The sequence below is a fragment of the Schistocerca gregaria genome, chromosome 5, assembly GCF_023897955.1.
Source record: "Schistocerca gregaria isolate iqSchGreg1 chromosome 5, iqSchGreg1.2, whole genome shotgun sequence".
Lineage (NCBI taxonomy): Eukaryota > Metazoa > Arthropoda > Insecta > Orthoptera > Acrididae > Schistocerca > Schistocerca gregaria.
In genome coordinates this window covers 238940674-238968471 of record NC_064924.1, presented here as the reverse complement: position 1 = coordinate 238968471, position 27798 = coordinate 238940674, and the positions used below count along the sequence as shown (strand labels likewise).

The following is a 27798-nucleotide window of genomic DNA, read 5'->3' as shown; positions in this document are numbered from 1 at the left end:
ACGTTACAAATCTGTCTTATTCCCTGCTCAACTACTGCTTCCTTTTCGTGTTCTTCAACACTTCTAACTGCAGTATGATTTCTGTACAAACTGTAGATAAACGTTCGGTTTTTTATTTTATCGCTGCTGCCTTCAGTTTCTCAAACGCATTCTCTAAATCTGAAAATTCCGTTTATGTAGGGTTGCCATGCTAAAACATTTCTTTAAAAAATATATGAGGAAGGGAAAACAGATAATGGAGTGACATGACTTTCTTTGTCCCATGAAGACAAAACTACGGCCAACATCATTTCCTCATTTCCTTTTGCACAAAATAATTACCAGCCTTACGCCTGTTATATTCAACTATACTGACGGAAAAAACTGCAACACCAAGAAGGAGCTGTGCGGCATAGACGAAAGTTGGTAGGCGTGTTCCGCGCCAGTCGCATAAGAGTGGTTTGCTTTAAATACAAGCTGTAATGGACGTGAGCGTTAGTAACTATTGAAAATGGATGTAGTGAGTTGATGTTAATCAAGAAAGCCTCTAAGAGAACAAGGATGACATTATCAACACCTCACATAGTTGGAATGAGGCAGTATAAAAGAGCTACGAGAAGCTGAATGTTTCTTCTGCGATATAACAGAAAGATTTGGCAGAAATGTAAGCACTGTACATTTGTTGGCAGCTGTGGCCACGGGAATGAACGGTCTCAAGAACACCCAACTCCGGATGGCCACGGGGCACTACCAAGAGGGAAGACCATCGTGTCCGAAGTATGGCTGCAACGTATCGTATTGCATCTGCAGAAGCGGTTCGAGCAGCAATTGGTACGACACTGACACAACGAACTGTTACAAATCGGTTATTTCAAAGACAGCTCCGAACCAAAAGTCTTGTAGCGTGCATTCCACTGACCCGAAATCACCTCCCTTCGCAACTTCAGTGATGTCAAGCGAGGGCTCCTTGAAGGGCAGCGTGAAGGTCTGTTGTGCTTCCTGATGAAAGCGGTTCTGCGTCGGTGACAGTGATGGCCGTGTTGAGGGCGTGCAACAAGCCTGTCTGCATGCTAGACGCACTGGACCTACACCTGGAGTTGTGGTCTCGGCTGCGATTTTGTATGACAGCACGAGCACTCTCGTGATTATCCCACGCACTCTGGCTGCAAATGTGTATGTCGATCTGTGGCTATACCTGTTGTACTGGCATTCCTGAAAAGCATGGGGTGTTTTCTAGAGGATAAAGCTCGTCCACATATGGCAGTTGTAACCCAACGTGCTCTACAGAGTGTCGTTACTTTGTTCTGCTCAATCTCCAGATCTCTCTCAAATCAAGCACGTATTAGATATCATTCAACAATAGCTCCAGCGTCATCCACAACCAGCATTAACCGTCCCTGTACTTCTGTCAGTGTAAACTAAAAAGCGCAAACATTATGACGACTGACCACTACGACGCTGGATGCATCGTGGTGACGTTACGGCTACGTGACCGGTGTAAAAGTATGGTTCAAATGGCTCTGAGCACTATGGGACTTAACATCTGAGGTCATCAGTCCCCTAGAACTTAGAACTATTTAAACCTAACTAACCTAAGGACATCACACACATCCATGCCCGAGGCAGGATTCGAACCTGCGACCGTAGCGGTCGCACGGTTACAGACTGTAGCACCTAGAACTGCTCGGCTACTCCTGCCGGCTATAAAAGTATGTAAGCAGAGCAGTCACTTAGGGGTAATCACCCTAGCGAAAACATGGGCTGCAAATGGGGAATTACATTGACACAAGAGACCTTGACTAACGGCATATTATTATTATGCAGAGCCTGTGAACGAGTATCTCGAATCTGCTACTATTGTCAGCATCTAGGGAAAATGGTAAAAGGACAGTGAAACTACCACTAGGTGCTGAATGGCTGGACGTCCACGGGTCTTCACAGAACGTGGGTTTCGGAGGCATGTCTGCTCTATAAAGTAGGGTAAATGGTGAGATGTGGCATCTCTGTCGAAAAAGCAGAATCCTGGTGCACGGAGAAGTGTTTCGGAGCACACCGTTTACATTGTTACACGTGAAGCTTCGCAGCAGTCCAGCCCTACGTGTTCACATGTTGACAAAACGACATCGTCAATTACGATTTCAGTGGGCACGGGAGCATCGGGGTTCGGCCGTCGATCATTGGAAGCGTGTCGGTTCTTCGGGTGAATCACATTTTTGCTATACTAAGTCGATGGTCGTCTCCACAAACGCCCTCATCGAGGTGAACGGCGGTTCGAAACTTGTAGCGCGCCACGGACACAAGCTGCTGAGAGCAGTATTATGCTATGGGAGACATTCTCCTGCGCTTTCTATGGTTGTAGTTGAAGACACGCTGACACCGGCGATCCACCTGCATCCCCTTATGATTGATGTCTTCACCGACAGCAATGCCGTCTTTCAGCAATATAATTGTCCGTGCCTCGGAGCCCGAACCGTGTTACAATGGTTTGAGGAGCATCATACTGAACTCGTGTTGATGTCCCGCTCACTAAAATCTCCTGATGTGAACCCTATGGGACACATAGGGGTCACTATCGGCGCCATTACCGCGTACACAAATCAGCGTTCCGTTATTTAAGCAAATTACATGATCTGTGCGTAGATATATAACACAATACACCCCCACAAACCTATTTAGAAACTGTCGCATCTCTGATACCCAGGATCAGTGATGTATTTCGTTTCAAAGACGGACAAACAAGCTGTTAAGCAGACTTCATTTTGGCTCAACAATGTATATATGAATGCTAGATCAGAAAATTCAAGTTTTAAAAAAGAAACTGTGTTCGTTGTATGAAAGTATTTGATGGGAAGTGTACAATAATCATTTTCAGATTTGAATGTTCTCCATTGATGATTGGTAAAAAAAAATTACTAACATTCATGATAAACGGGCTAGTCTCTCTTTCATGTTGTACTCGGGTAATGTTAACTACCGCAAATTTTTCTTTTCAATGTACACGAAAAACGACTTGTCACATGTAATTACCACCTTTACTCCTGCTATCTTTAACTCTATCTGTATGCCAGACCAAAAAATCTATGTTTACAATCCATCTTTCACAACATAAATGATTTATCGTTAGTTTCGATGATATACAGGGTGTAACAAACGGGTATGGTCAAACTTTCACGAGACATTCCATAACCGTGGAGGAAGAAAATATGTTAAATCGACATGGGTTCGGAAACACTTTCGTCCCATACTGGAGCTCATTTTCTACAACTCTTCAATACATTAAACGTAGGAAACACACAGGGAAAGAACATATTATCACGGAATGATACACTTTCCTAAATGAAATTTCCAAAATGCCCTCCGTTAGCAAGTGTACATGCATCAACCCACCGTCACAATGAATCTCTGCTGCTCTGAAGTATACCTGGAGAATTTTGTATAGTTTCACAGCCTACCACAACACGGGGATGAGAATTCTCTGTTTCTTATACCGGCATTTTGTATGCAATTGCTTTCAAATTTCTCCACAAATAAAAATCTATTGCGTTTAGTCCCACAAGTCGAGGAGCCTAAGGACTGGTCTGCCTCTACCTATACATTTGCCACGGAAACTATCATTTAGAAACCTACGAACATTAGCACTGAAATGAGGAGGAGGTCCATCGTAAACGAACGGCATTTTTGACGCACTCGTGGAGAGACATCATCTAGCAGGACAAATAGAATATCCTATAGGAAAGCACAGCAAGTTTCTTCGTTGTACCTCCATGGGAGAATATAAGGCTTTAAGAAACACCAACAATTCCCGTCCAAATGTTGAGAGAAAGCCTTTGTTGATGACTGCAGAAGTTCTTGAGGTTTCCCGACAGTTCATAATAAAGCAGAGGAATGGAACAAAAATTAAACGTTGTGGGACTCAACTAGCGATTTCTCCCTTATCACCAAAATTTTTTCTCATTCCGACATTCTTCGAATTATTCAGGACAATTATTTTATCCTGTTTGTTGAGTATGATTCAAACCTGTTGTGTTTCCCGTGATTCATTGATTATAAAGAGAAGTAGAAAATGAGCTCTAACATGAAAATACAGCCTCATTGGAGTCACGTCCATAAAATACATTTTTCTCCTTTAGGTGAATCTGTGTGTTAATCATTAGTCATCGGTCAAAACCCAATGGTAAAAGTCGTGATAAGCAACTTCAGTTCTTCCTTTATGTACTGCCTTTGCTAACGCTAAATATAGGAAATTGTTCTTCGCAAGTCGCATGAAGAAAGGGCAGCAAACGTCAAATTCCGGAGTTAAGATTCTAAGTAGCATTCGAGAACCCGTTTGAGTCATATCTTAGTACCACTAGCAGTATACGAGGAAGGGAATGTCTGGAAGATAACATAGTGACATAACATTCTGTGCCCAGTACGGATAGTTTCTTCTGTACTCTGGCAGTGTACACTACTGGCCATTAAAATTGCTACACCAAGAAGAAATGCAGATGATAAACAGATATTCATTGGACAAACATATTATACTAGAACTGACATGGGATTACATTTTCACGCAATTTAGGTGCATAGATCCTGAGAAATCATTCCCCAGAACAACAACCTCTGGCCGTAATAACGGCCTTGATACGCCTGGGCATTGAGTCAAACATAGCTTGGATGGCGTGTACAGGTACAGCTGCCCATGCAACTTCAACACGATACAACAGTTCATCAAAAGTAGTGACTGGCGTATTGTGACGAGCCAGTTGCTCGGCCACCATTGACAAGACGTTTTCAGTAGGTGAGAGATCAGGAGAATGTCTTGGCCAGGAGAGCAGTCGGACATTTTCTGTATCCAGAAAGGCCCGTCCAGGACATGCAACATGCGGTCGTGCGTTATCCTGCTAAAATGTAGGGTTTCGCAGGGATCGAATGAATGGTAGAGCCACGGGTCGTAACACATCTGAAATGTGGTGTCCACTGTTCAAAGTGCCCTCAATGCGAACAAGAGGTGGTTTAAATGGCTCTGAGCACTATGGGACTTAACATCTATGGTCATCAGTCCCCTAGAACTTAGAACTACTTAAACCTAACTAACCTAAGGACATCACACAACACCCAGTCATCACGAGGCAGAGAAAACCCCTACCCCGCCAGGAATCGAACCCAGGAGCCTGGGCGCGGGAAGCGAGAACGCTGCCGCACGACCACGAGCTGCGGACGAACAAGATGTGACCGAGACGTGTAAGCAATGGCATCCCATACCATCACGCCGGGTGATACGCCAGTATGGCGATGACGAATACACACTTCCAATGTGCGTTCACCGCGATGTCGCCAAACACGGATGCAACCAGCATGGTGCTGTAAACAGAACCTGGATTCATCTGAGAAAATGACATTTTGCCATTCGTGCACCCAGGTTCGTCATTGAGTATACCATCGCAGGCGCTCCTGTCTGTGACGCATCGTCAAGGGTAACCGCAGCCATGGTCTCCGAGCTGATAGTCCATGCTGATGCAAACGTCGTCGAACTGTTAGTGCAGATGGTGGTTGTCTTGCAAACGTCCCCATGTGTTGACTCAGGGATCGAGACGTGGATGAACGATCCGTTACAGTCATGCGGACAAGATGTCTGTCGTCTCGACTGCTAGTGATACGAGGCCGTTGGGATCCAGGACAGCGTTCCATATTACCCTCCTGAACCTACCGATTCAATATTCTGCTAACAGTCATTGGATCTCGAACAACGTGAGGAGCAATGTCGCAATACGATAAAACGCAATCGCGATAGGCTACAATCCGACCTTTATCAAAGTCGGAAACGTGGTGGTACGCATTTCTCCTCCATGCGCGAAGCATCACAACAACGTTGCACCAGGCAACGCCGATTAACTGCTGTTTGTGTATGAGAAATCGGTTGGAAACTTACCTCATGTCAGCACGTTGTAGGCGTCGCCACCGTCGCCAGCCTTGTGTGAATGCTGTGTAGAGCTAGTCATTTGCACATCATAGCATCTTCTTCCCGTCGGTTAAATTTCGCGTCTGTAGCATGTCAACTTCGTGGTGTAGCAATTTCAATGGCCAGTAGTGTAATTACCGTAGACTGGCCACAAAGCCGGTAATCACGTCGGATGCAGCGCTTAGCCCGCGCTGACCTTTGCGGGCCTTCCGTGTCCGCAGCTCGGCGTCGCAGGGCCAGCCGCAGCAGGCGTCGTCTGCGGGGGCGTCGGGCCTGTCGCTGGCGCAGGGCGGCGCCGGAGACGCGGCCGCCGACATCCCGCGCTTCAAGGTCGCCATGCTGGGCGCGTCCGGAGTCGGCAAAACGGCGCTCACCTGCCAGTTCACCACCTCGGAGTACATCTGCGCCTACGACACCTCGCTCGGTGAGTACCCCACTAACGAAACTTACGTGCCGGCGATTACGTACCGTCACGAACGGTGAAGCGGAGAACGAGTAACGCTTCCAACAACCCTACCACAACAAAGGTCAAATTTTAATAATGATTGTGGTGTTGCTCACGCTGCTAGTACTGCTTTTTCGGACAACAACAAAGTTATTATGTGGCTGGTGTCATTAGAGCACAGTTAATAAAGTCATTTCATGTATAATGAATAAACTAGGCACTCATCTTTTCGAGTTTCCCAGGCCGGTCTTGTTGTAAAATCATGGCTCAATCGTCAAAAATCTAGGTGGTGATGATTCCAAGCTCGGATGCAAAGAGGCATAGATTTTATTCTGCTATTTTCAAAAGTTTTGTAGATGCGCTTCACAAACCATTCTTGAAGATTAAATCTCTCAAAGCTAACACAATGGTGATGTAAAAAAATAATCAGTACTCCGAATTTAAGTTACACTACTTTTTTATTACTTTTGCTGCAATATCACGTAACACACAAAACATCACTTCACAATAAAAAACATACTTGAACATATCTCCCTCACTGTTAAAGTTCACATTTTATAAGCTGACTACAATATGCGTCTTTCCAACATGACGTCCAAGACTTGACGTTCTCAAGATCCGACTCTCTAACTACTAATCGCTCGCGCACAAAAATCAGAGTTTCAAGTACGTCAAAGAGCATAGTTACAAAAGAAAGAAAACACACAAGAATAATATCATTGCAATATAAACATATCGATGAATCAAAGTACCTCTACATTAATGAAATCAAATCTGAATGTTGTCTCAGAAATATGTTAACTACTTTACAGAAGCACAGTAGAATATTGCTGGTATCGAGAGGTTGAGTTGAGGTGCCGTAATGGTTACGTAATTCAAGTACCATTACACGTTGCAACGGGATTCATCAAGAGGAGAAGAAATGGTTTCACGTCGTAGTTTGCAACCAAACTTAGCGCACTCCACAGGGGTCCTCTTTTAAGAGTAGGCTCACAACTTCTACGATCCCGCACCACAAAAATATTTTTAAAAAAGTAACTGAATTTTCCGTTTCTTCTTGACAGAACCCGGTAATGAAATAGGGATTTTCAAGAAGAATATACGTATTCCATAGTATCATATTGTTAAAACTATCGATCGCTGCGCCACGGCCCGGTAATTGGAGGAACTAATACATTGCCTCGGTTATATTCAATGCCGCCAGATGTCGGTTGTCTTCTGTTTGATTATTTATCGTCGTGTGTTTCAAAATGACTAATACGCAGCAGAAATCATTTTTTCTTCTCGGATTTGCGAAGTATACTTCCGTGATTACAGGGAAAAGACGTTTCAAGTTGAGATATCAAACTTATTCTTAGATGGTATCGACAATTTGTAGACACAGGAAGGGAAAGAGCCTCGATCGCCCACGTGTTTACGACTAAAATGTCGAACGAATTCAAGTTGGTCGGTTATCAAGTCTTTGATGTTACAGCGGTTACAGACTCTACGCCATGACGACAAACGCAAACGTCTGGCGTTTTCTGGCGAGCTACAGAATGCTATTGACATTGATAAAACTTTCGTACAATGCATCATATATAATGTGAATCTAAACAGACACAATGTTCGAATTTGGGGCCTAAATAACTCACGTGCACACACTAAAAGTTTAAGAGATTCATCCAAAATCAATTTGTCTTACACTTTATCCCACTCATCTCCTTACGGCCTATTCTTCTTTGACAGAAACACGGTTAAAGATGAGCATTACTTTTCTATGTAACAAAACTGGTTGTTTCCGAGGCTGAACGAGGACATGTTTCAGAAAGACGGGCACCTCCTCTCTATGGTCGCCAAGTGCCTAATATCTTAACGAAACTATCTAGCCGTTGGATTGGTCGTCAAGCTTCCACTGTCTTAACACTTCTCATCTGGCCTTCACGTTCTCCACGTTTGATGCCGTGTGACTTCTTCCTGTGGAGTTTAATCAAGGAAAATGTTTATGCACTACCTCAGAACATAGAAGAAGTGAATAACTGGGTCCGCACTGCTTTAACACCATTGACGATGGACATGCTTACCGGAGTATGGGAGGACTTCGCGTACCGATGTGATATTGTTCGTGTAGCTGATGGAAGACACAATAAACATCTGTAATCTAACATTCGTAAATGTGTCCCTGTTACATAGATGTATACCCTACAGTTTAATAAATATATGTGTTCAAAATACGTGTATTCTTTCTGAAACATCCTATATTAAATAGGAAACACATAGTAATAATCTGTAAAATTGTTTTTATTTCTTCACGAACAGATTTTTGGCTTCTTAGGCCATCTTAAGGTGACAACTGAATGCTGCAAACAGAGATAAAATGACATGCTACTTACACAGACATTATTTATACAGAATATAACAAAAATGATAATATGAAGAGTGTCTAAACAGGAAAGCACTTGTTTTATTCTTCTTTTTTCATACAGAAATACTTACATTAACCAAAAAAAATGCGGTAAGTGTGAGTAGGACTCGCGCATCCTGTGTTCCTCACCAACTTTTGATGAGCGAATTTGGGAGTATCAAAATATGCAACATAAGTGGCAGTACGTTTTGAATGCAGTCACTTAGAAGGTTCAATGTTTTACAGCATCAAGGGACCATAGACCTTAGTAGTTGACATAAATTCAACTCGATACGACTACCCGTTACTGAGGAAAAGCAATCTTAACAGACGGACAGACAGAGAGACAAAAAGACAGACACACGGAAGAACGGGCAAGAAAGTGATCCTCTAAGGGTTATGTTTTTACGAACTGACGTACGGAAACCTGAAAGAAAATAAACTTTCCTATGTGGAGAAACGTTTAACAACTGATGAAAACAATAAAGTTGAATTTTCAATTTCAATCTAGTCTTTCTAACAAATTTAATTTAACAGAGGGAAAACTCGAAACTGAGTTTAATCACTTATCACTAAGCTGGCATACAGTAATATATATTTGTTGATTTTCAGTATATGCAAAAGGGATATATTTCTGCTTCATATTCGACACATGTAACTGTTTTTCTGCTAAAAGATGATCGGCAAAAGTTGAATTTAGCTTCCTTAATCTATAATTTCCCTCGCGTTCAGATAATCTAATTACGACAGCTCTGCCTGACTGCTTTCTCACAGCACTTCAGTGTGATTTTATACAGTCCACTCGGTGTCAGGGTTTTCATTTAGTTTTTATTGTTGAATAAAAACATGCAGGTCTGTAGTTGCTACACTTCAACTTTTCTGCGAGGTTGTCTGGAATTTTTCCCGTGTTTGGGATAAAGCAGAAGTGTCTGGACACTACTGATTGCTTTCTGTTGACCACGCATTTTCATGCTCGTTGTGTATTACCAGTCACGGCACAGCTGTAATGGAAGCGATATATCTGAATTATTTTCCTCATCAGCTGTTAACTGTATCCTCACATAAATATTTTGTTTCTCTTTTAGTTAATGCAGTTATTTCTGAATAAAATGAAGAAAAATGTAATGCTTTCTACGTAAACACACTACATATCGTAACGTTTGTTATCTTCTGTGTAAATAACGTCGGTGTAAGTCACATGTCATTTTATCTGGGTTTATGAAGTTGAGTTGTTACCTGAAGACGGCTGAAGAATCCGAAAGCTAGTCCATCACGCAATAAATACAATTTGGCACAACTTTAACAAGTGTTTCCTATTTGATATTAATAAAAATGTGTTGGTTTCAGTACTGGAGTGCCAGCCTTTCTCTAATTGCATTTGTGCCTTGAAAATGACAGATTGTGGATCAGTCGAAACATTGGCAATTGCCGAAGACGTCATCTGGCTGTATGCCCACAAGGTGTTTCAATGTTTTACGTGCCGTGGGGAGCTCTAGCTAAACACTGTTTATCTCTGCTGGGAGGTAATATATCGTTGCTTGCAGAAGATGGATACCCTTCACAGTACTGGACTGAGACTGCAATGTGCACTTTCGTTTTATTGTGCAATCGAGACCACGATGTTATTCCAATATTTGCGGAAGTCGTACGTCATATTAATGCTCCCGCAACGTGCCGGTATAGCTCTTGTTGATGAGAGGAGCCATTATATTCACCAACGTTGATTTTGTTCCAAAGGGATTATGTCTGCATCATTTAATGACTACTTTGAAAATTTCTGAATTTTCTTGGGACTGGCTGGAATACGCGTCTTGATGGCGGTCTGACGTTCTGTGATCAGTCCCACGGAGAAAGCTTTATCCGTGCTACGAGAAGGTTTAAACATCGCACTGATGTCAAAGCATTTACCAGTTGTTTATTTTATAGGTTCAGCAGGTTGTTTTTAAATTATCTCCTGATAATCCGAAGATGTAAGGAGAGATGCACGTCGTGTGTTGATGGGGCACGTTCACCCTAGATTAATATACCAGCAGCTGAGAGAGCTGCTTTCCGTTCACTGAGGGTATATCCTGATATAGTTACCTTATCCGGAGACAAGTGCAATGCTACAGTTGTATTGGACAAAAAAGATTATATTCAAGAGATGCACTGTACGCTATCTGATCCAGCGTATCGCAGGTTCAGTGCTGATACGACAAAATGAAGGAAAGCCACTGAAGAAAAGTTTCTCGTCGCCAAAGACCATCAAGAATCTTTTATTGTGCAGTCTCTCCTAGATTATATGGTCTTCCAAAGTTCCAGAAGGAACACTGGTGCTCCAATACGTAGGGTAGCAAAACACCAAACAAATCTGTTGAGCGCACTTGTAGGTGCATCACATTAAGAACTCAGAGGTCCTCTTGCGCCGATTATCGGGATTACATCTGAATGACTCATACAGTTAAGCCACTATGATATAGTATATCTCTTCATTCGTGTTCCTCTGAGTCTTTATGGTTAGTTGAAGTTGCGTCTGGTGTCGAATCATCGATCCTATTTCGACATTTTTTTTCACTGGCTAGTAATATTAACAGACAGATGGAATATCTATGGTGATAGCTTTGACATTGTTTCCCATGTTAATGAATGATTTCGAGGAACTACCCTGCAGTCATCGGTACTGAAACGTAGTTGTATTTTTTTTCCAGACATGTAGCCGATATTTTTGTCAGGCTTCTTGGACGTGAGAATTAGAACGACTCCTTAGAACATGTGAATTCAGCCCACCTGAATCTTCGCTTTACAATGATGGAAAAGAATAGCTGCCTCCCTTTCCTTGATATGTTGATCAAAAGAAAGGTCGATAGTGTATTGGAACAAGCCATTTAAAGGAAGCCAACTCACACTGATTTGTACCTCAGGCTGTTAGTTGTCACCATCTGGCTGAACGTGAAAAGGTACCTCCTACTTTGGTTCAAAGGGTCCACGTGACCTCAGACCCTGAAAGTTTCTCTGCTGCATTACCCCACTCACTTCGAAGTCGCCATTCTCCGTAATGGTTACAGCGAAAGGCATATCAGATCGGCGTTGCGAAATCGGCCAACAGTCAAGCGTGTGGGTGACGAAAACAATGAGGTAGCTTACGAAAGTAGCTTTCCAAGAGAATTGGTTGTATTCTTCGGAAACATGATGCGAAATGTGTTTCCGATCACCATCAAAGAGTAGAGCTAAAGCGGGTGTCTTACGTATCCCTTGCTGCTGTTCCATGTCGTACATTGCTCAGACCATCAGTACTGTGGACTGGTTTATTCATCTTAAGAGTCGCACACGCTTACGGCAGCCGAGCGAATCTGCTATTACAGAACACAGCGCGCTTGTTTGTATGTGTGTGTGTGTGTGTGTGTGTGTGTGTGTGTGTGTGTGTGTGTGTGTGTGTGCATGCGTGCGTAAGTGCTTGCGCGCAAGCGGGCGTGTTGTTGGTGGGTGTGTTTGTGGGTTAGAGTGCCTCAAAGCGGGGTTATCAGCACCCATACAAAAATTAGTCGAAACATTTGCGGTTACACGTAGAAAATGTAAGAATCAATCTGATACAAATTACACTCTCTCTCTCAGAATCTCATGCATTGCCACCATTTTCACACTAGCTCACATCCTGGAAGATATAGTTAAAAATTGACATATGCTGTAAAACTGTAATTAAAACACAAGTAAGACAAGAGGAAAACTAAAATAGATTCTCGGCAATGTGTGGTTGGCTGTTCATTTACAAAAAATGTTGATGAGCCAGCCACCCCAATAGCACATTAAAAACGTTCGCCCTAAAATTTTAGGGAACAAGCCAGACATTTCGCAAAATCTTAAAATACTAACAAATTCGCGTCATTTTCAGTTAAAATAGAAGGCAAATCGGTCGGAATGTGAGCTGCTGCCCTCTTGTCAGAATAAAAGAAATACTACTAAATGTGACGCACCGTGATCTGATCTGTATGCCGCAAGCACAACACACTCAAGCGTCCTCTCATTGGAGAAAGAAGTCATTAGTTAGAAGGCTGCGTCCTTTGCGACGACGAGTGAGGACGTCCTTCTGTGGCAGCGAGGAGGTACCACATGGAGGAGTTGTGGACTTTACCAGACGGAGTTTTTATTGTCTGTTACTTGCAGGCACTCCGCTTGCCATTTACGCATTGCTATGTAGCTCAGCAACGGGGTGATAGCATGCAGGGGGGTGGCACACTGAACGAATTGATGATCATGACATGCCTCCTTTGCTACTACATCCGCTGTAGCGTTGGCACCGGTCACCTTTTGGATGGCGATGGCGTGCTGAAAAGTGATGCATCAGAATTTTATATTCAGTCCTGAGCTGACATAGATCGTGGGATAACGGTATCCAAAAATACAGATGGAGGTAGCGTAGCGTACACAAGGTATAAAAGGGCAGTGGATTGATGGAGCTGTCATTTGTAGTGAGGTGATTCACATTTCCAGCGTGGTTATGGCCACAGGAAGAGAATTAACAGACTTTGAATGCGGAGTGTTAGTTGTAGCTAGCTGCATTGGACATTTCATTTTGAGAATCGTTCCTCATTTCAGTATTCCAAGATCCCAACTGCCAAGAGTTTGCTGAGAGTACCAGATCTCAGGGATTACCTGTCACCACGGACAACACAGTGGCCGGCAGCCTTCCTCCTTAACGATCCAGAGCAGCGGCGTTTGCGTAGAGTTATTTTTGCTAACTGACAAGCACAACGCGAAATAACCGCAGAAATTAATGTGGGACGTACTTCAAACTTATCTGATAGAACAGTGCTACGAAATTTGGTGTTAACGGGCTGTGGTAGCAGACGACCAAGCAGCACGACATCGCCTGCAGCGTCTCTCCTGCTCTCTTGGGCTCGTGACCATATAGGTTAGATCCTGGACAACTAGAAAACCGTGCGCTGGTCAGATGAGTACCTTTTCAGTTGGTAAGAGCTGATGGTAAGTTTCGAGTGTGGCGTAGATCACACGTGGATCATGTATGGGACATAAGTGAGAAGTCCGTTTGCCTACAAAATCTTGCACTGGCAACCATTTCTCATTTATGGAAGGCTATAGAGGCAGCATGTTCAAAGTTTATAGCTCGTGGCCGTTTGTTCTTTTGCATTTTGTTACAATTGAGTGGTGTCTTATTTTTCACTGAGTTACTACCCGCCGGTCGGGGTGGCCGAGCGGTTCTAGGCGCTACAGTCTGGAACCGCACGACCGCTACGGTCGCAGGTTCGAATCCTGCCTCGGGCATGGATGTGTGTGTCCTTAGGTTGGTTAGGTTTAAGTAGTTCTAAGTTCTAGGGGACTGACGACCTCAGAAGTTAAGTCCCATAGTGCTGAGAGCCATTTGAACCACTTTTGTGTTACTACCCTAACGAGTTGCTGACTTGCCTCCGTCAGTGGCAGCAGCAGCGGTTATTGGTACTAGTATTTCTGTACCATCTTTGGTGTGACCGCTCTGTTTCCGTGTGGTGGTGTGTGTGGCAGTAGGTCGGCTGGGACAGAGCAACGAGGAAGTGTCCGTGGCGCGATGTCAGGCCGGGACTACTAGCAGCGTGCACGTGCAGTCGAATTGTGAGGTGTTAGCTGCGAGAGCCACAAAGTTCGTTGCTCACTGAACCTGGACACTGAAGTTGAGTTGTCAGTTAACCTGTTACGAAACCTCGACTTCTGTGACATCTCTTCGTTCATTGCCAGTTATTACTTCCTGGGTCGTTCCGACTAGCAGCAAAGTATGGTGTTTTGCAGTCGGCGAAATTTTGCAGCTATCTTCCTATATTGTCTTTAACTATTAAATGGGTTGTTACTTAGCCGGCCGGGGTGGCCTTGCGGTTCTAGGCGCTACAGTCTGAACCGCGCGATCGCTACGGTCGCAGGTTCGAATGCTGCCTCGGGCATGGATGTTTGTGATGTCCTTAGGTTAGTTAGATTTAATTAGTCCTGAGTGCTAGGGGACTGATTACCCCAGAAGTTAAGTCCCATAGTGCTCAGAGCCATTTGAACCATATGGTTGTTACTTACCAGTGAAGTGTACCATCGGTATTTTCTGCCTTGTGGCCGTTAACATCCCAGTTACCTGCCCTGGTCGTTAGCGTAGTTTTCTGGCAGTGTGTTTTTCCTCACCATGTTGATGCTGTCCGACACGGCGTGTAGTTCGACAGCCTTTCAGTTGTTTGTTCATATTTTCTTCGGAGTGGTTATTGTGCCTTGGTTGTTTTTAGACGCCATCTTTGAAAATATAGTGCTGCTGGTATCTTTGTCCTCAGCTGATACTTCTCGTTGTCGTGCCATTGGTCGGGTGGAAGGGAATTGATTAGGTTGTTGGTTGGTACTGCAGCCTTCCCTGGGTCGGGTTGCCATCCGATTATTTAACTTTACTCTTTGCTGCCTGTGTCACCTCACCTTACATTAGAGCAACCTCCTCAGGCCGACTCTTTGAACAGTTCTGAGCATCACTGTTGTGTTGGTTTTAGATTGTGATTTTCATTTTAGTCTGAAGTACTGTTCAAGGCCTTCAGCCGTCTATTTATTTAGTTTCTTTTTTAATTTTAAAATAAGGCCTTCAGACGACTTAACTTAAAATTTAAAGTGTGATTTGTTTAAAAACTAAATTTTTAAAGTTTGTCCCATCAGAAATTCTTCGTCGTCCAGGCCTAAACCCTGAGTTGTTGAGTGTGTAGCTTTCAGCCGGGCTTTTATGTGAAATACTTTTTAAGTAAGGCCTTCAACCAGGTGTATTCTTTAAAGCAATTTTTCATAACTTGTGTTCAGACCTTCAGCCTTTCTTGTTCTTCGTGTGGGTTTGGGCCTTCAGTCCAGGAGGTATCGTAAGTTTTCTTAACTAAGCCTTCAGCCATATGGTTTTATGTAGGTCCTTTTAAGGCCATGTGCAATTAAGTGATGCTTAGGAAAATAAAAGTTTGTGTGTTTTGTGCAACTGACAGTAACTGATTATGGCCCCCTCCACAACTATAACCTGATCCACTCTATCCTGCGAAACCAGATTTCAGTAAAATTCGCCACGACTTACTGAGTCCATGCCATGTCGAACCGCTGTACCACGCCGAGTAAAAGGACATCCGACACGGTATTAGGAGGTATCGCAGGACCTTTTTTCACCTCATTGTATCAATCGATCGACTACCCTGCTTCCCTGACGCAGATTGAAACCCCCTGCCACTAGAGGGCTCCGGACTGTAGTTTCTAAAATAGTGGTGTGTAGCGCAACTATGTCGATATATCGATGCATGAGAAACAGCGTACTGTAATCGAGTTTCTAACAACAGAAAAGGCGCAGAAAGTTGAATTCTAAGTAGAAATAAATATGTGTCCAGTGATGTTTGTATCGACATTAGTAATGTGCGGCGTTGAATTGTTGATCCTCGTAATGAAGGGAACGGTAGTGATAACCTCATCGTGTGTGACAGCGCTCAGAGTTGACGACCACAAACAGCAACTTTCGAGACTCATCGGAATCGAGTTGGTGAACTCATTAAAGAATATCATCGGATAATACATACACAGCTCTGAGGTAAGTGTGTCATATCACGAGAGCATGTACATGCCAGTGTTGTAGCACTGCGGTACGGAAAACTGTGTTCACGGTGGGTGCATCGAATACTCATTCCTGATATTAAACAGGCAAGACTGGAAATCTGTCAACTGTTCTTTCTGTTGTGGTTTGAGCGTAAGGGTGATGGGTTCCTTAAAATCATTGCGACAGTTGATGAAGTTGGGTTCGGAATTATTACTGTTATTATTTTCTGTCATAGTGGTGAGTTACTTATTAGTTTCAATTAACAAAATACATGTATGTGAAACAGTAAACCGAAAAACAAAATAAGACGTAAAACAAATATAAGTAAAATAAATAACTAGAATAGTAACGACTGTTTAGGTATTTTAATTAGGTATGTCGAAAATACACAATGTGTACAGCTTATTTTCCAAAAACTGTTTTTCAGAAACCAGCTGGGTACTGCACTGGGATGTATTTAACGAAAGTGGCTTGGAAGCTTCTTTAATTTATGTTGTAACAAAATTTTTAATTTTTAAATAATTAATGGTGATGGGGTATTTTTAGAAATTTCAAATTATTACAAAGTTGATTATACAGCTTTCAGAAATGTTAATTACATAATTACTTTTACATGAAAAAATCATTTGTATATCATTGTTTCAATGATATTCCCTCCAAATCTAACACGGCAAATGGCAGATTACCTTTTCGAATGTGTCTTGCCATTAAAAGAGAAATTGGGCACAAATAAAGAAATACAAATAACACATCTCCACACACTGGCAAATTTCATAAATGTCGTTTATTGGCAGTTTGGAATGTTCCCTTGTAAGCGACAGGATGAACATTTTATACAGATTACCTCCATTGTAGGAACCGTTTTTCTTAGCACATACACATATACACACCTTTCTGTCACAGTTCAAATGAGTAACACATTTGCTAAATTGTAAGACAACAATAAAAAAATGAAATAACAGCACCTCATGTAATGCTTTTTCTTCTTCCATATGTAAATTGCTTATTAACTGTTTACTGTATTATTCTTATTATATCTGCTTTATATTTCACTTAGATGAGTAATTTACAGTTTATCATTGATCATATCTCCTGATATCTTAGAGAGAGTAGTCCATTAGGGATGACTTGTCGACAGAACCCAACTTTAGGTAGTCCTGAAATTTGAATTGTCCTTTGTACAGCGTTTGACACTTCTTATTCCTTTTATGCAGAAGATATGATTAAGGATGATTCCTAATTAGCACCTCACATACATATCTGTTTCTATGATTAGCTTTATTAACCAGGGATATCAGTGCCAGTCTTTTTTTTTTTAACATCAGTCTTTTAACTGGTTTGATGCAGCCCGCCACGAATTACACTCCTGTGCCCACCTCTTCATCTCAGAGCATCACTTGCAACCTACATCCTTAATTATTTGCTGGATGTATTCCAGTCTCTGTCTTCCTCTACAGTTTTTGCCCCCTACAGCTCCCTCTAGTTCCACGGAAATTATTCCCTAATGTCTTGACATGTCGCATCATCCTTTAGCTTCCCCTTCTCCGTGTTTCTCACATATTCCTTTCTTCTCAGCTTAAGCGCAGTACCTCCTCACACCTCATCTTATAAGCCCACCTAATTTTCAACATTCGTCTGTAGCACCGCATCTTAAATGTTTCGATTCTCTTGTGTTTCACGACCATTCAGTGCTGTGCTTCAAACGTACATTCTCAGAAATTTCTTTCTCAAATTAAAGCCTGTTTGATACTAGTAGACTTCTGACGACCAACATTCCCATTCTTCAAGTTAAAATTTTCTGTAACACCTTTTGGTTCCTGAATGTATGAATAAGGAACAATGGGCAGAGAGCAAAACATATCATTTGGAATAAATGCACCAAAAAACAACTAATACCGGTTTGTTTGTGACTAATCAGTTATTCTAAAATCTAGTCAGTTATACTAATAGTGAACGTCACACACTTGTAACTGGCAGTTTCAGACCGACATACGTAATTTTCTATAGTCTCATGCTCTCTGAATACTAACCATTTCTCCTAGACAAAATTTTGTATTAAATTTGATGTAATTCAATTTTGTGCTGGGAGTTGTTATCCTAGAGGCTACGGTTTTCACATTATTCAAGAAACCCTAAGAAAGTGGTCTTCAAATGATCCCCCACCCCCACACCTTGTCAGGATGTTTAGTACGTTGTTCATGGCAGCCTCTCCTACGACATTGTTGTTGTTGTTGTTGTGGTCTTCAGTCCAGAGACTGGTTTGATGCAGCTCTCCATGCTAGTCTATCCTGTGCAAGTTTCTTCATCTCAACCTACTGCAACCTACATCCTTCTGAATCTGCTTTGTGTATTCATCTCTTGGTCTCCCTCTACGATTTATACCCTCCACGCTGCCCTCCAATGCTAAATTTGTGATCCCTCAGAACAAGTCCTACCAACCGGTCCCTTCTTCTCGTCAAGTTGTGCCACAAACTCCTCCCCAGTTCTATTCAATACCTCCTCATTAGTTATGTGACCTACCTATCCAATCTTCAGCATTCTTCTGTAGCACCACATTTCGAAAGCTTCTATTCTCTTCCTGTCAAAAACTATCGTCCACATTTCACTTCCATACATGGCTACACTCCATACAAATACTTTCAGAAACGACTTCTTGACATTTAATCCTATACTCGATGTTAACAAATTTCTCTTCTTCAGAAACGCTTTCCTTGCCATTGCCAGTCTACATTTTATATCTTCTCTACTTCGACCATTATCAGTTATTTTGCTCCCTAAATAGCAAAACTCCTTTACTACTTTAACTGTCTAAATTCCTAATCTAATTCCCTCAGCATCGCCCGACTTAATTCGACTACATTCAAGTATCCTCGTTTTGCTTTTGTTGATGTTCATCTTAAACCTCCTTTCAAGACACTGTCCATTTCGTTCAACTGCTCTTCCAAGATTTTTGTTGTCTCTGACAGAATTACAATGTCAGCGGCGAACCTCAAAGTTTTTATTTCTTCTCCATGGGTTTTAATACCTACTCCGAATTTTTCTTTTGTTTCCTTTACTGCTTGCTCAATACACAGATTGAATAACATTGGGGAGAGGCTACAACCCTGTTTCACTCCCTTCCCAACCACTGCTTCCCTTTCATGCCCCTCGACTCTTACAACTGCCATCTGGTTTCTGTACAAATTGTAAATAGCTTTTCGCTCTCTGTATTTTACCCCTGCCACCTTCAGAATTTGAAACAGAGTATTCCAGTCAACATTGTCAAAAGCTTCCTCTAAGTCTACAAATGCCAGAAATGTAGGTTTGCCTTTCCTTAATCTTACTTCTAAGATAAGTCGTAAGATGAGTATTGCCTCACTTGTTCCAATATTTCTACGGAATCCAAACTGATCTTCCACGAGGTCGGCTTCTATCAGTTTTTTCATACGTCTGTAAAGAATTCGCGTTAGTATTTTGCAGCTGTGACTTATTAAACCGATAATTCGGTAATTTTCACATCTGTCAACACCTGCTTTCTTTGGGATTGGAATTGTTATATTCTTATTGAAGTCTGAAGGTACTTCGCCTGTCTCATACATCTTGCTCACCATATGGTAGAGTTTTGCCAGGACTGGCTCTCCCAAGGCTGTCAGTAGTTATAATGAAATGTTGTCTACTCCCGGGGCCGTGTTTCGGCTCAGGTTTTCAGTGCTCTGTCAAAATCTTCACGCAATATCGTATCTCCCATTTCATCTTCATCTACATTCTCTTCCATTTCTATAATATTGTCCTCAAGGACATCGGCCTTGTATAGATCCTCTATATACTCCTTCCACCATTCTGCTTTCCCTTCTTTGGTTAGGACTGGGTTTCCATCTGAGCTCTTGATATTCATACAAGTGGATCTCTTTCCTCCAAAGTCTATTTAATTTTCCTGTAGGCAGTATCTATCTTACCCCTAGTGAGATAAGCCTCTGCATCCTTACATTTGTCTCCCTGCTTAGCCATTTTGTACTTCCTGCCGATCTCATTTTTGAGACGTTTGTATTCCCTTTTGCCTGCTTCATTTACTGCGTTTTTATGTTTCCTCCTTTCATCAATGGAATTCAATATTTCTTCTGTTACCCAAGGATTTCTACTAGCCCTCGTCTTTTTACCTACTAGATCCTCTGAGGCCTTCACTACTTCATCCATTATAGCTACCCATTCTTCTTCTACTGTACTTCTTTCCCCCACTGCTGTCAATTGTTCACTTATGCTCTCCCTGAAACTCTGCACAACCTCTGGTGTAGTCAGTTTATCCAAGTCCCATCTCCTTAAATTCTCACCTTTTTGCAGTTTCTTCAGTTTTAATCTGCAGTTCATAACCAATAGATTGTGGTCAGAGTCCACATTTGGCCCTGGAAATGTCTTACAATTTAAAACCTAGTTCCAAAATCTCTGTCTTACCATTATATAATCTGATACCTTTTAGTATCTCCGGGATTCTTCCATCTATACAACCTTCTTTTATGATTCTTGAACCAAGTGTTATCTATGATTAAGTTATGCTCTGTGCAAAATTCTAACAGACGGCTTCCTCTTTCATTACTTACCCCCAATGCATATTCACCTACTATGTTTCCTTCTCTCCCTTTTCCTACACTCGAATTCCAGTCACCCATGACTGAAATTTTTGTCTGCCTTCACTATCTGAATAATTTCTTTTATCTCATCATACATTTCTTCAATTTTTTCTTAGCCACAATAATGCGTTCACTATGCTCTTTGTAGTAGCTTACCCGCACTGCAATTTTTTTTATTCATTATCAAACCTACTCCTGCATTACCCCTATTTGATTTTGTATTTATAACCCTGTATTCACTGGACCAAAGGTCTTGTTCCTCCTGCCACCAAACTTCACTAATTCCAACTATATCTAACTTTGACTTATCCATTTCCCTTTTTAAATTTGCTAACCTACCTGCTCGATTAAGGGATCTGACATTCCACGCTCCGATCCGTAGAACGCCAGTTTTCTTTCTCCTGATAACAACGTCCTCTTGAGTAGCCACTGCCCGCAGATCCGAATGGGGGTCTATTTTACCTTCGGAATATTTTACCCAAGAGGACGCCATCATCATTTAACCACACAGTAAAGCTGCATTACACGAATAAAATTAGCGACTACACCAATTATTTACCATATTTGACAACTTCCGTTCTTCAACGATTGGGCTATTACATCACCAGCCTGTTAATATATTTCTTAAAATATTTTCACAAACTTCCTTGCCTAGTACAACATGGTTCGGGGTTAAAATCTTCCTTTTGTTGTCACTTCCGTACAGCTGAGGACCAATACTTGGCAAAAAATTATCTTTCAAATTTGTCATATGAATACCCATACTAGCAGCTTCAGTCATCCACAGGACCGCATCTCCATGGAGGTATTCATGCACTAAACCAATTTTTTCACAACTTACCATGAGAATGGTAGTTTACCACAAAAAGACGTTATGACTACATCTGAATGAATAGTTTTTTCTAGGCGTGCCGAGGCAAAATTCACCATAGCCCATATGTTATACATTCCTACACTTGGTATACGATAATGTTATTAATCTGAGAGTGGTTCTGAATGTTCGACAGTGGTTCAGGATTCAATACAGATACCGAACTGTGTGTTGCTGACAGATGTACTCTAGCTTATTCTTTGTTTTCGGCTATTTTTCTTTCAATTGTTCGAATTTCCTCACTGACATAAATTCACCGCAGCGAAAACCCTTTTCAAATTTATTTTTAAGCTGTTGGAGTTCTTCTCAATTTGATTCACAGAGTTTCCATGTCCAGTGAAAAATTCATTAAGAAGTATAGTAAGTCTGCCTGGAACCTACTCCCTATTGTATCTGTTATATGCATGTCTTTTCTAGATGACCAGATTCCGAATTTCTCTGAAATACTTTTGCCCTGACTATCAAATTGTTCATAAATGATTTTTTCCTGTTTTTCAGTGATGTTATTAACTGGCTCAGATAGCTGTCGAATTGTTTCTGACAATTTAACTAGCACTTCGTTCATTCCTAACATTTTATCCTTCAATTTCTTTACGGCATCAGGAAACTTGTGTTAGCTGATTTAATTTCATTGATTTCAGATAATATGACTACTAGAATGGGCGCTAATGTGTCTGACTTTTCGCAATTTTTTTACTGTTAGGTCTTTCTTGCAGCACAATGGCTCTTGCTTATTTGTAATTTCTTTCATCATTTCAGTTTCAATTGCTCGCCCGAGTAATCTAGTCATGTGGATGTTTCCTGGGATAATACTGGAATAGCTCTGTTCAATTATCTACCTACGTGGTAAATTGACCTGCTTTAGGAGTAGATACAACGTCACTGTTATCAAAATGTTCCATCTTGGTCGGGTTAGCAATCGTCTCCATAACACAATTAATTTGAGAAAAAGTGAAAAAGGAAGTTCTAAATCCCTATTGTCACTATTAAATTAATCATTTCAATCACTTTTCTATAATTTAATCCTTTGATAATACTGTCAGTATTACGGTAATAATCTGTGCAAGGAAAACAATCCAGCAGAACCTATCCATCTTGTTCACATCGCGCATATAAATGCCCACGTTGAATCTACAAAATTGTCTAATTATTTTTATAAACTAAGAAAGAAATTTTAGCATAATTTACAAGTTGAATTTCGAATTATTTTTGAAACAGTAACTTGAAATAAAGCAGAAAACAAGGGAATAAATAAGATTAATTTTTTCCAACTTGCGTGAAACCCCAATGGCGTGAACCGTTACCTCTCAGCGCAAACGTTGCAGTTTACAATTATAATGCAAGGATATACTTTGTAATCTATATTATTTTCCACAATTAACATCTCCACACAACGAGTATTTAGCATGAAGCAGGAAAACCAACAATTAAAATTACAACAATGGCTGTTAATAAAAATTATTACCTTATTTGCTTTACAGTTCTGTCACATTTGAACCAGTCTGATACAGTCACAGACACTCAAAATAACGACTGAGAATAAAAATAATATAATTTTTATTTCTGATTAGTTAACCTATGCTTCGTTGTTGGACTTGGATCTTTGTATATAGATTCTATTTAAATAAGAAGGTATCATTTAAAAAAGAAATAGACTTCGAAATACGTATTAATTTCTAGGTTGAATAGAATTATAGCACGAAAGTAGTATTGGGTTAAGTCTTCAGAATTATTTACTAAATTAAGACATACGACATACGTACATTACTTACCTTCGGCCGTCTAGTATATCCAAGACGATACTGAGTGCAAAAATTATGCCGAATAATAGTTTAATTTTTTCGCTAAAGCCGCGAGAAAGAAGAAGGTTAACCTCGATTTTATAATCCGAGCACATAACTCTCTGGAATCCACCCACCTCTGAGATTTTTGTTGCACAAAATACCAATAAACATTTGCGAGCTCCCGCACTGGATAAATGAGGTTTACAAGAATCCCTTTGATTGAATTAATGTCCTTAATTGGTTCGTTCCCTTTCGATACTTTTCCCTACCAAAATGCTCTGCCATTTTTTCTGTGTTCCAATTCCACTGTACGCGATGTTCGTTATTTGAAAGGGACACACCACGCCTACAAAGAGGTACTTTAATTATCGGGGCTGTCATTTATTATTTATGCAAATTGTTTCAAAGTGTCACACTAAATTAGCTATGAATAAAGAAGGTAATGAAACTTTAAACGTCGTTAATGAGGCGAAAAAGCCAATAACAAATTCGGTAACGGCCCATTACTGGAATGCTAATAGCATGGCAGGGGACTCTGCAGGCGGGGGTTCATTTTCTGACACATCTCCCATGTTGACATACATTAGCAAAGATATTCACCGAAAAGTTGTTAGGCGAATTTCCTATATTCATAACAAAGTTTTCGTGGTTCTCTTCTTCCTTAATCCTCCAGTTACGTCCAGTAATCAAAAGTGATAGCATTTTTTGGTGTCAGTCCTCAGACTGTAAAGTGTATGCCTAAGAGGTACTTAAATGGTCTAAACAGGGATCCTGCTCACGTATTCCGTAACCATATCACATGGAAATAGTAAAAGACCTCGTGTACACACACAGAAGAGCTGTGTATAGTGGTCACAAACTTATCTGGCTGACTTGCTGGGGAGGGGGATATGTTACTCGATATTTATTATTCGACAGTAATTTGGGGAAAGCCAATACGTAAACCCTTTTTGTTATTTTCAGCGGGTACGAAAGTGAATGTGAATGCTAACTGAATGGATCTACCAGAAATTTTGATTAAGCGCGTGTAGATCTAACGAAAATGTTTCTACATATTCCCATATAAATATAACCACATCTTCTGTAGAATTTTTAATTGTATTTTATTCAACAAATCTGCTATGTGTATGGGTAGACACATGTCGTAGCTTTCTTTGTATATTCAACGGCCTGTTTCGTTTATTAATAAACTACCTCTTTTCATCAAGGTTGACGAAGATTAATTCTATGAACTTACAGGATCTCGTGACATCGTTATTCTGATATGAATAATCTTAATAGTGGGTAGCAATGACCCAACACATGTAAACGGAGCACAAGAATTAGTTTGCCAGGAAAAAAATCTGACGACCACCTAATGTAGCCCGCGCAGTGAAGAAGAGCTAAATTTTATGTGGGGAACTGTTTTTCAGACCACAAAATTAACAGAATGTTCGATGACTGAAGCCAAGAGTTATTCACGCTTCAGGCTTATAAAAAGGTGTAAAAGTAAGAGGTGAAAAGTAAATCATTCTTAAAATCCTGAAAATAAATTAAAACAATACGAAGTAACAGTAAAGGTAGTTTTAATAACATTTATCACCTGTTATATTAACATTGGTTCTCATCCGTCACAACCGGTTTGAAACGGTAACAGATCAGCGTCAAATACTTTCTACAGTCGTTTTATCATCTGTAAAGGTGAAAATCTGCACTTTCTTGTTGACGTGAGGCTTACATCTGATCGTAATTTTAGGTAATGGAAAAGCAGATTGTGGAATGGAGCTAAACTGTTTTTTACCAAAGGCAAAATAAAGTATGTCTGAAATAGTAACGAAATTCTTTCCATTCTGACAGGAAACCATGTGAAGACGACACAGCTTTCAGTTGTTGTTGTTGTTGTGGTCTTCAATCCTGAGACTGGTTTGTTGCAGCTCTCCACGCTACCCTATCCTGTGCAAGCTTCTTCATATCCCAGTAACTATTGCAGCCTACATCCTTCTGAATCTGCTACGTGTATTCATCTATTGGTCTCCCTCTACGATTTTGACCCTCCACGCTGCCCTTCAATACTAAATTGGTGATCCCTTGATGCCTCAGAACATGTCCTACCAACCGATCCCTTCTTCTAGTCAAGTTGTGCCACAAATTTCTCTTCTCCCCAATCCTATTCAATACCTCCTCATTAGTTATGTGATCTACCCATCTAATCTTCAGCATTCTTCTGTAGCACCACATTTCGAAAGGTTCTATTCTCTTCTTGCCCTAAACTATTTATCGTCCATGTTTCACTTCCATACATGGCTACACTCCATACAAATACTTTCAGAAACGACTTCCTGACACTTAAATGTATACTCTATGTCAACAAATTTATCTTCTTCAGAAACGCTTTCCTTCCCATTGCCAGTCTACATTTTATATCTTCTCTACTTCGACCATTATCAGTTATTTTGCTCCCCAAATAGCAAAACTCCTTTACTACTTTAACTGTCTCATTTCCTAATCTAATTCCCTCAGCATCACCCGACTTAATTCGACTACATTCCATGATCCTCGTTTTGCTTTTTTTGATGTTCATCTTATATCCTCCTTTCAAGACACTATCCATTCCGTTCAACTGCTCTTCCAAATCCTTCGGTGTCTCTGACAGAATTACAATGTCATCCGTGAACCTCAAAGTTTTTGTTTCTTCTCCATGGATTTTAATACCTACTTCAAATTTTTCTTTTGTTTCCTTCACTGCTTGCTCAATATCCAGATTGAATAACATGGGGGAGAAGCTACAACTCTGTCTCACTCCCTTCCCAAGCGCTGCTTCCCTTTCATGTCCCTCGACTCTTATAACTGCCATCTGGTTTCTGTACAAATTGTAAGTAGCCTTTGGCTCCCCGTATTTTACCCCTGCTACTTTGAGAATTTGAAAGAGAGTATTCCAGTCAACACTGTCAAAAGCTTTCTCTATGTCTACAAATGCTAGAAACGAAGGTTTGCCTTTCCTTAATCTAGCTTCCAAGATAAGTCGTAGGGTCAGTATTGCCTCACGTGTTCCAATATTTCTACGGAAATAATTTCACTAAAGACTCAAATAATACACTGTCGATCTTGAAAAATTAGCAATGTGGATAGACAAGCACCGGGGCAGCTTAACAGCGTTTCGAGGAAATAACAGGGCTCCCGGCGTTCCACTGTTCTGTGACGAGCAACGCAAAGAGCGGGGTACTGTTTGACAAAGAGCTTCTTCAAAAGGAGCTGCGATATTTTCCCCTAACCCGCGCGGGAGAAGCAGCTGGCGCGGAATAACGTCTGGCCGTATTTTCGGTGCCTCACGGTATCGGATTATTATAGGATCTTCAAAATAAAAACTGACATCAAACCCTGGCGCTCCTAAAGACCCCTTATCGGCTTTCAAAAGCAATATAAGTGAAAAAAGAAGCTACTTCCTTTCTCTGTGTCCTGCATAAAAGCAGCAGTGAAGCTGTTTACTACAGCCATTGCCGGCTACCCATCTTGACGCCGCACGGTCAGCACTACGTTTATACGTCAGGACAACGCGCCTGGTGAAGTGGTAATAAATTATATACAGATACCTTTATCCTGAATCAGTCTATCTATTACTGAAAACCGTATCAAAACCCTACAACATTTCTTGAGATTAGCCTTCACAGACAAAAACATGGTAGCAAACTGTAAGCTACACGGTCCAGTCACATTAATGTCACTACCGCCCATGTTCGACGTCAATGTCCAATAACCACTAACAGGTGGCAGGTGGTAGTAGTGGCAATGGAGTATATATAAAGCGTGTCTGGGGGATGCGGGATACAGTGCAGTCTTTTTCCTAATGCAGAAACATAGCGACCTATCCAACGTCCAAGTGGTCCAAGAGAGCATGGTCATTGGCTTTCGGGAGAAACGTGGAAGAATTTACGAAACCGCTAAGTTTGTAAACCTGTCGCGTGACGCCATGATTAAAATATATCGAGCATGGCAAAATAGCACTATCTAAAACCTACGCCGTAGACGACAGGGGTGAATTTCGGCTGCGGAGATGTATGTGGACAAACTGAAGTGCAACTGCCAAGTAACGGACCGCCCATATGAAATAAAGGGGCTACCAACAGTGTCTCCTCAAGACTGTTCATCGAACGTTGATGCGTACGGGGCTCCGCAGCATCCTTGCTGACCGCTGTTCATTGGCGCCGCGGGCTGGAATGTGCACGCCAATAGCGCAAGTAGACTTCCACTTAGTGGAGACAGGTGGGC

General features: G+C 41.3%; 1 protein-coding gene across 1 annotated transcript in view; it reads left to right on the top strand.

The window, feature by feature from the left end:
* LOC126272910 (GTP-binding protein REM 1-like) overlaps nucleotides 1-27798 on the top strand; it is a 750201-nt gene that overhangs the window by 89713 nt on the left and 632690 nt on the right. The window contains exon 2 of the mRNA XM_049976175.1: nucleotides 6142-6344. Within this exon, the coding sequence (XP_049832132.1) occupies nucleotides 6257-6344 (88 nt within the window). The 5' untranslated portion in view covers nucleotides 6142-6256. The remainder of the gene's footprint in view (nucleotides 1-6141; nucleotides 6345-27798) is intronic.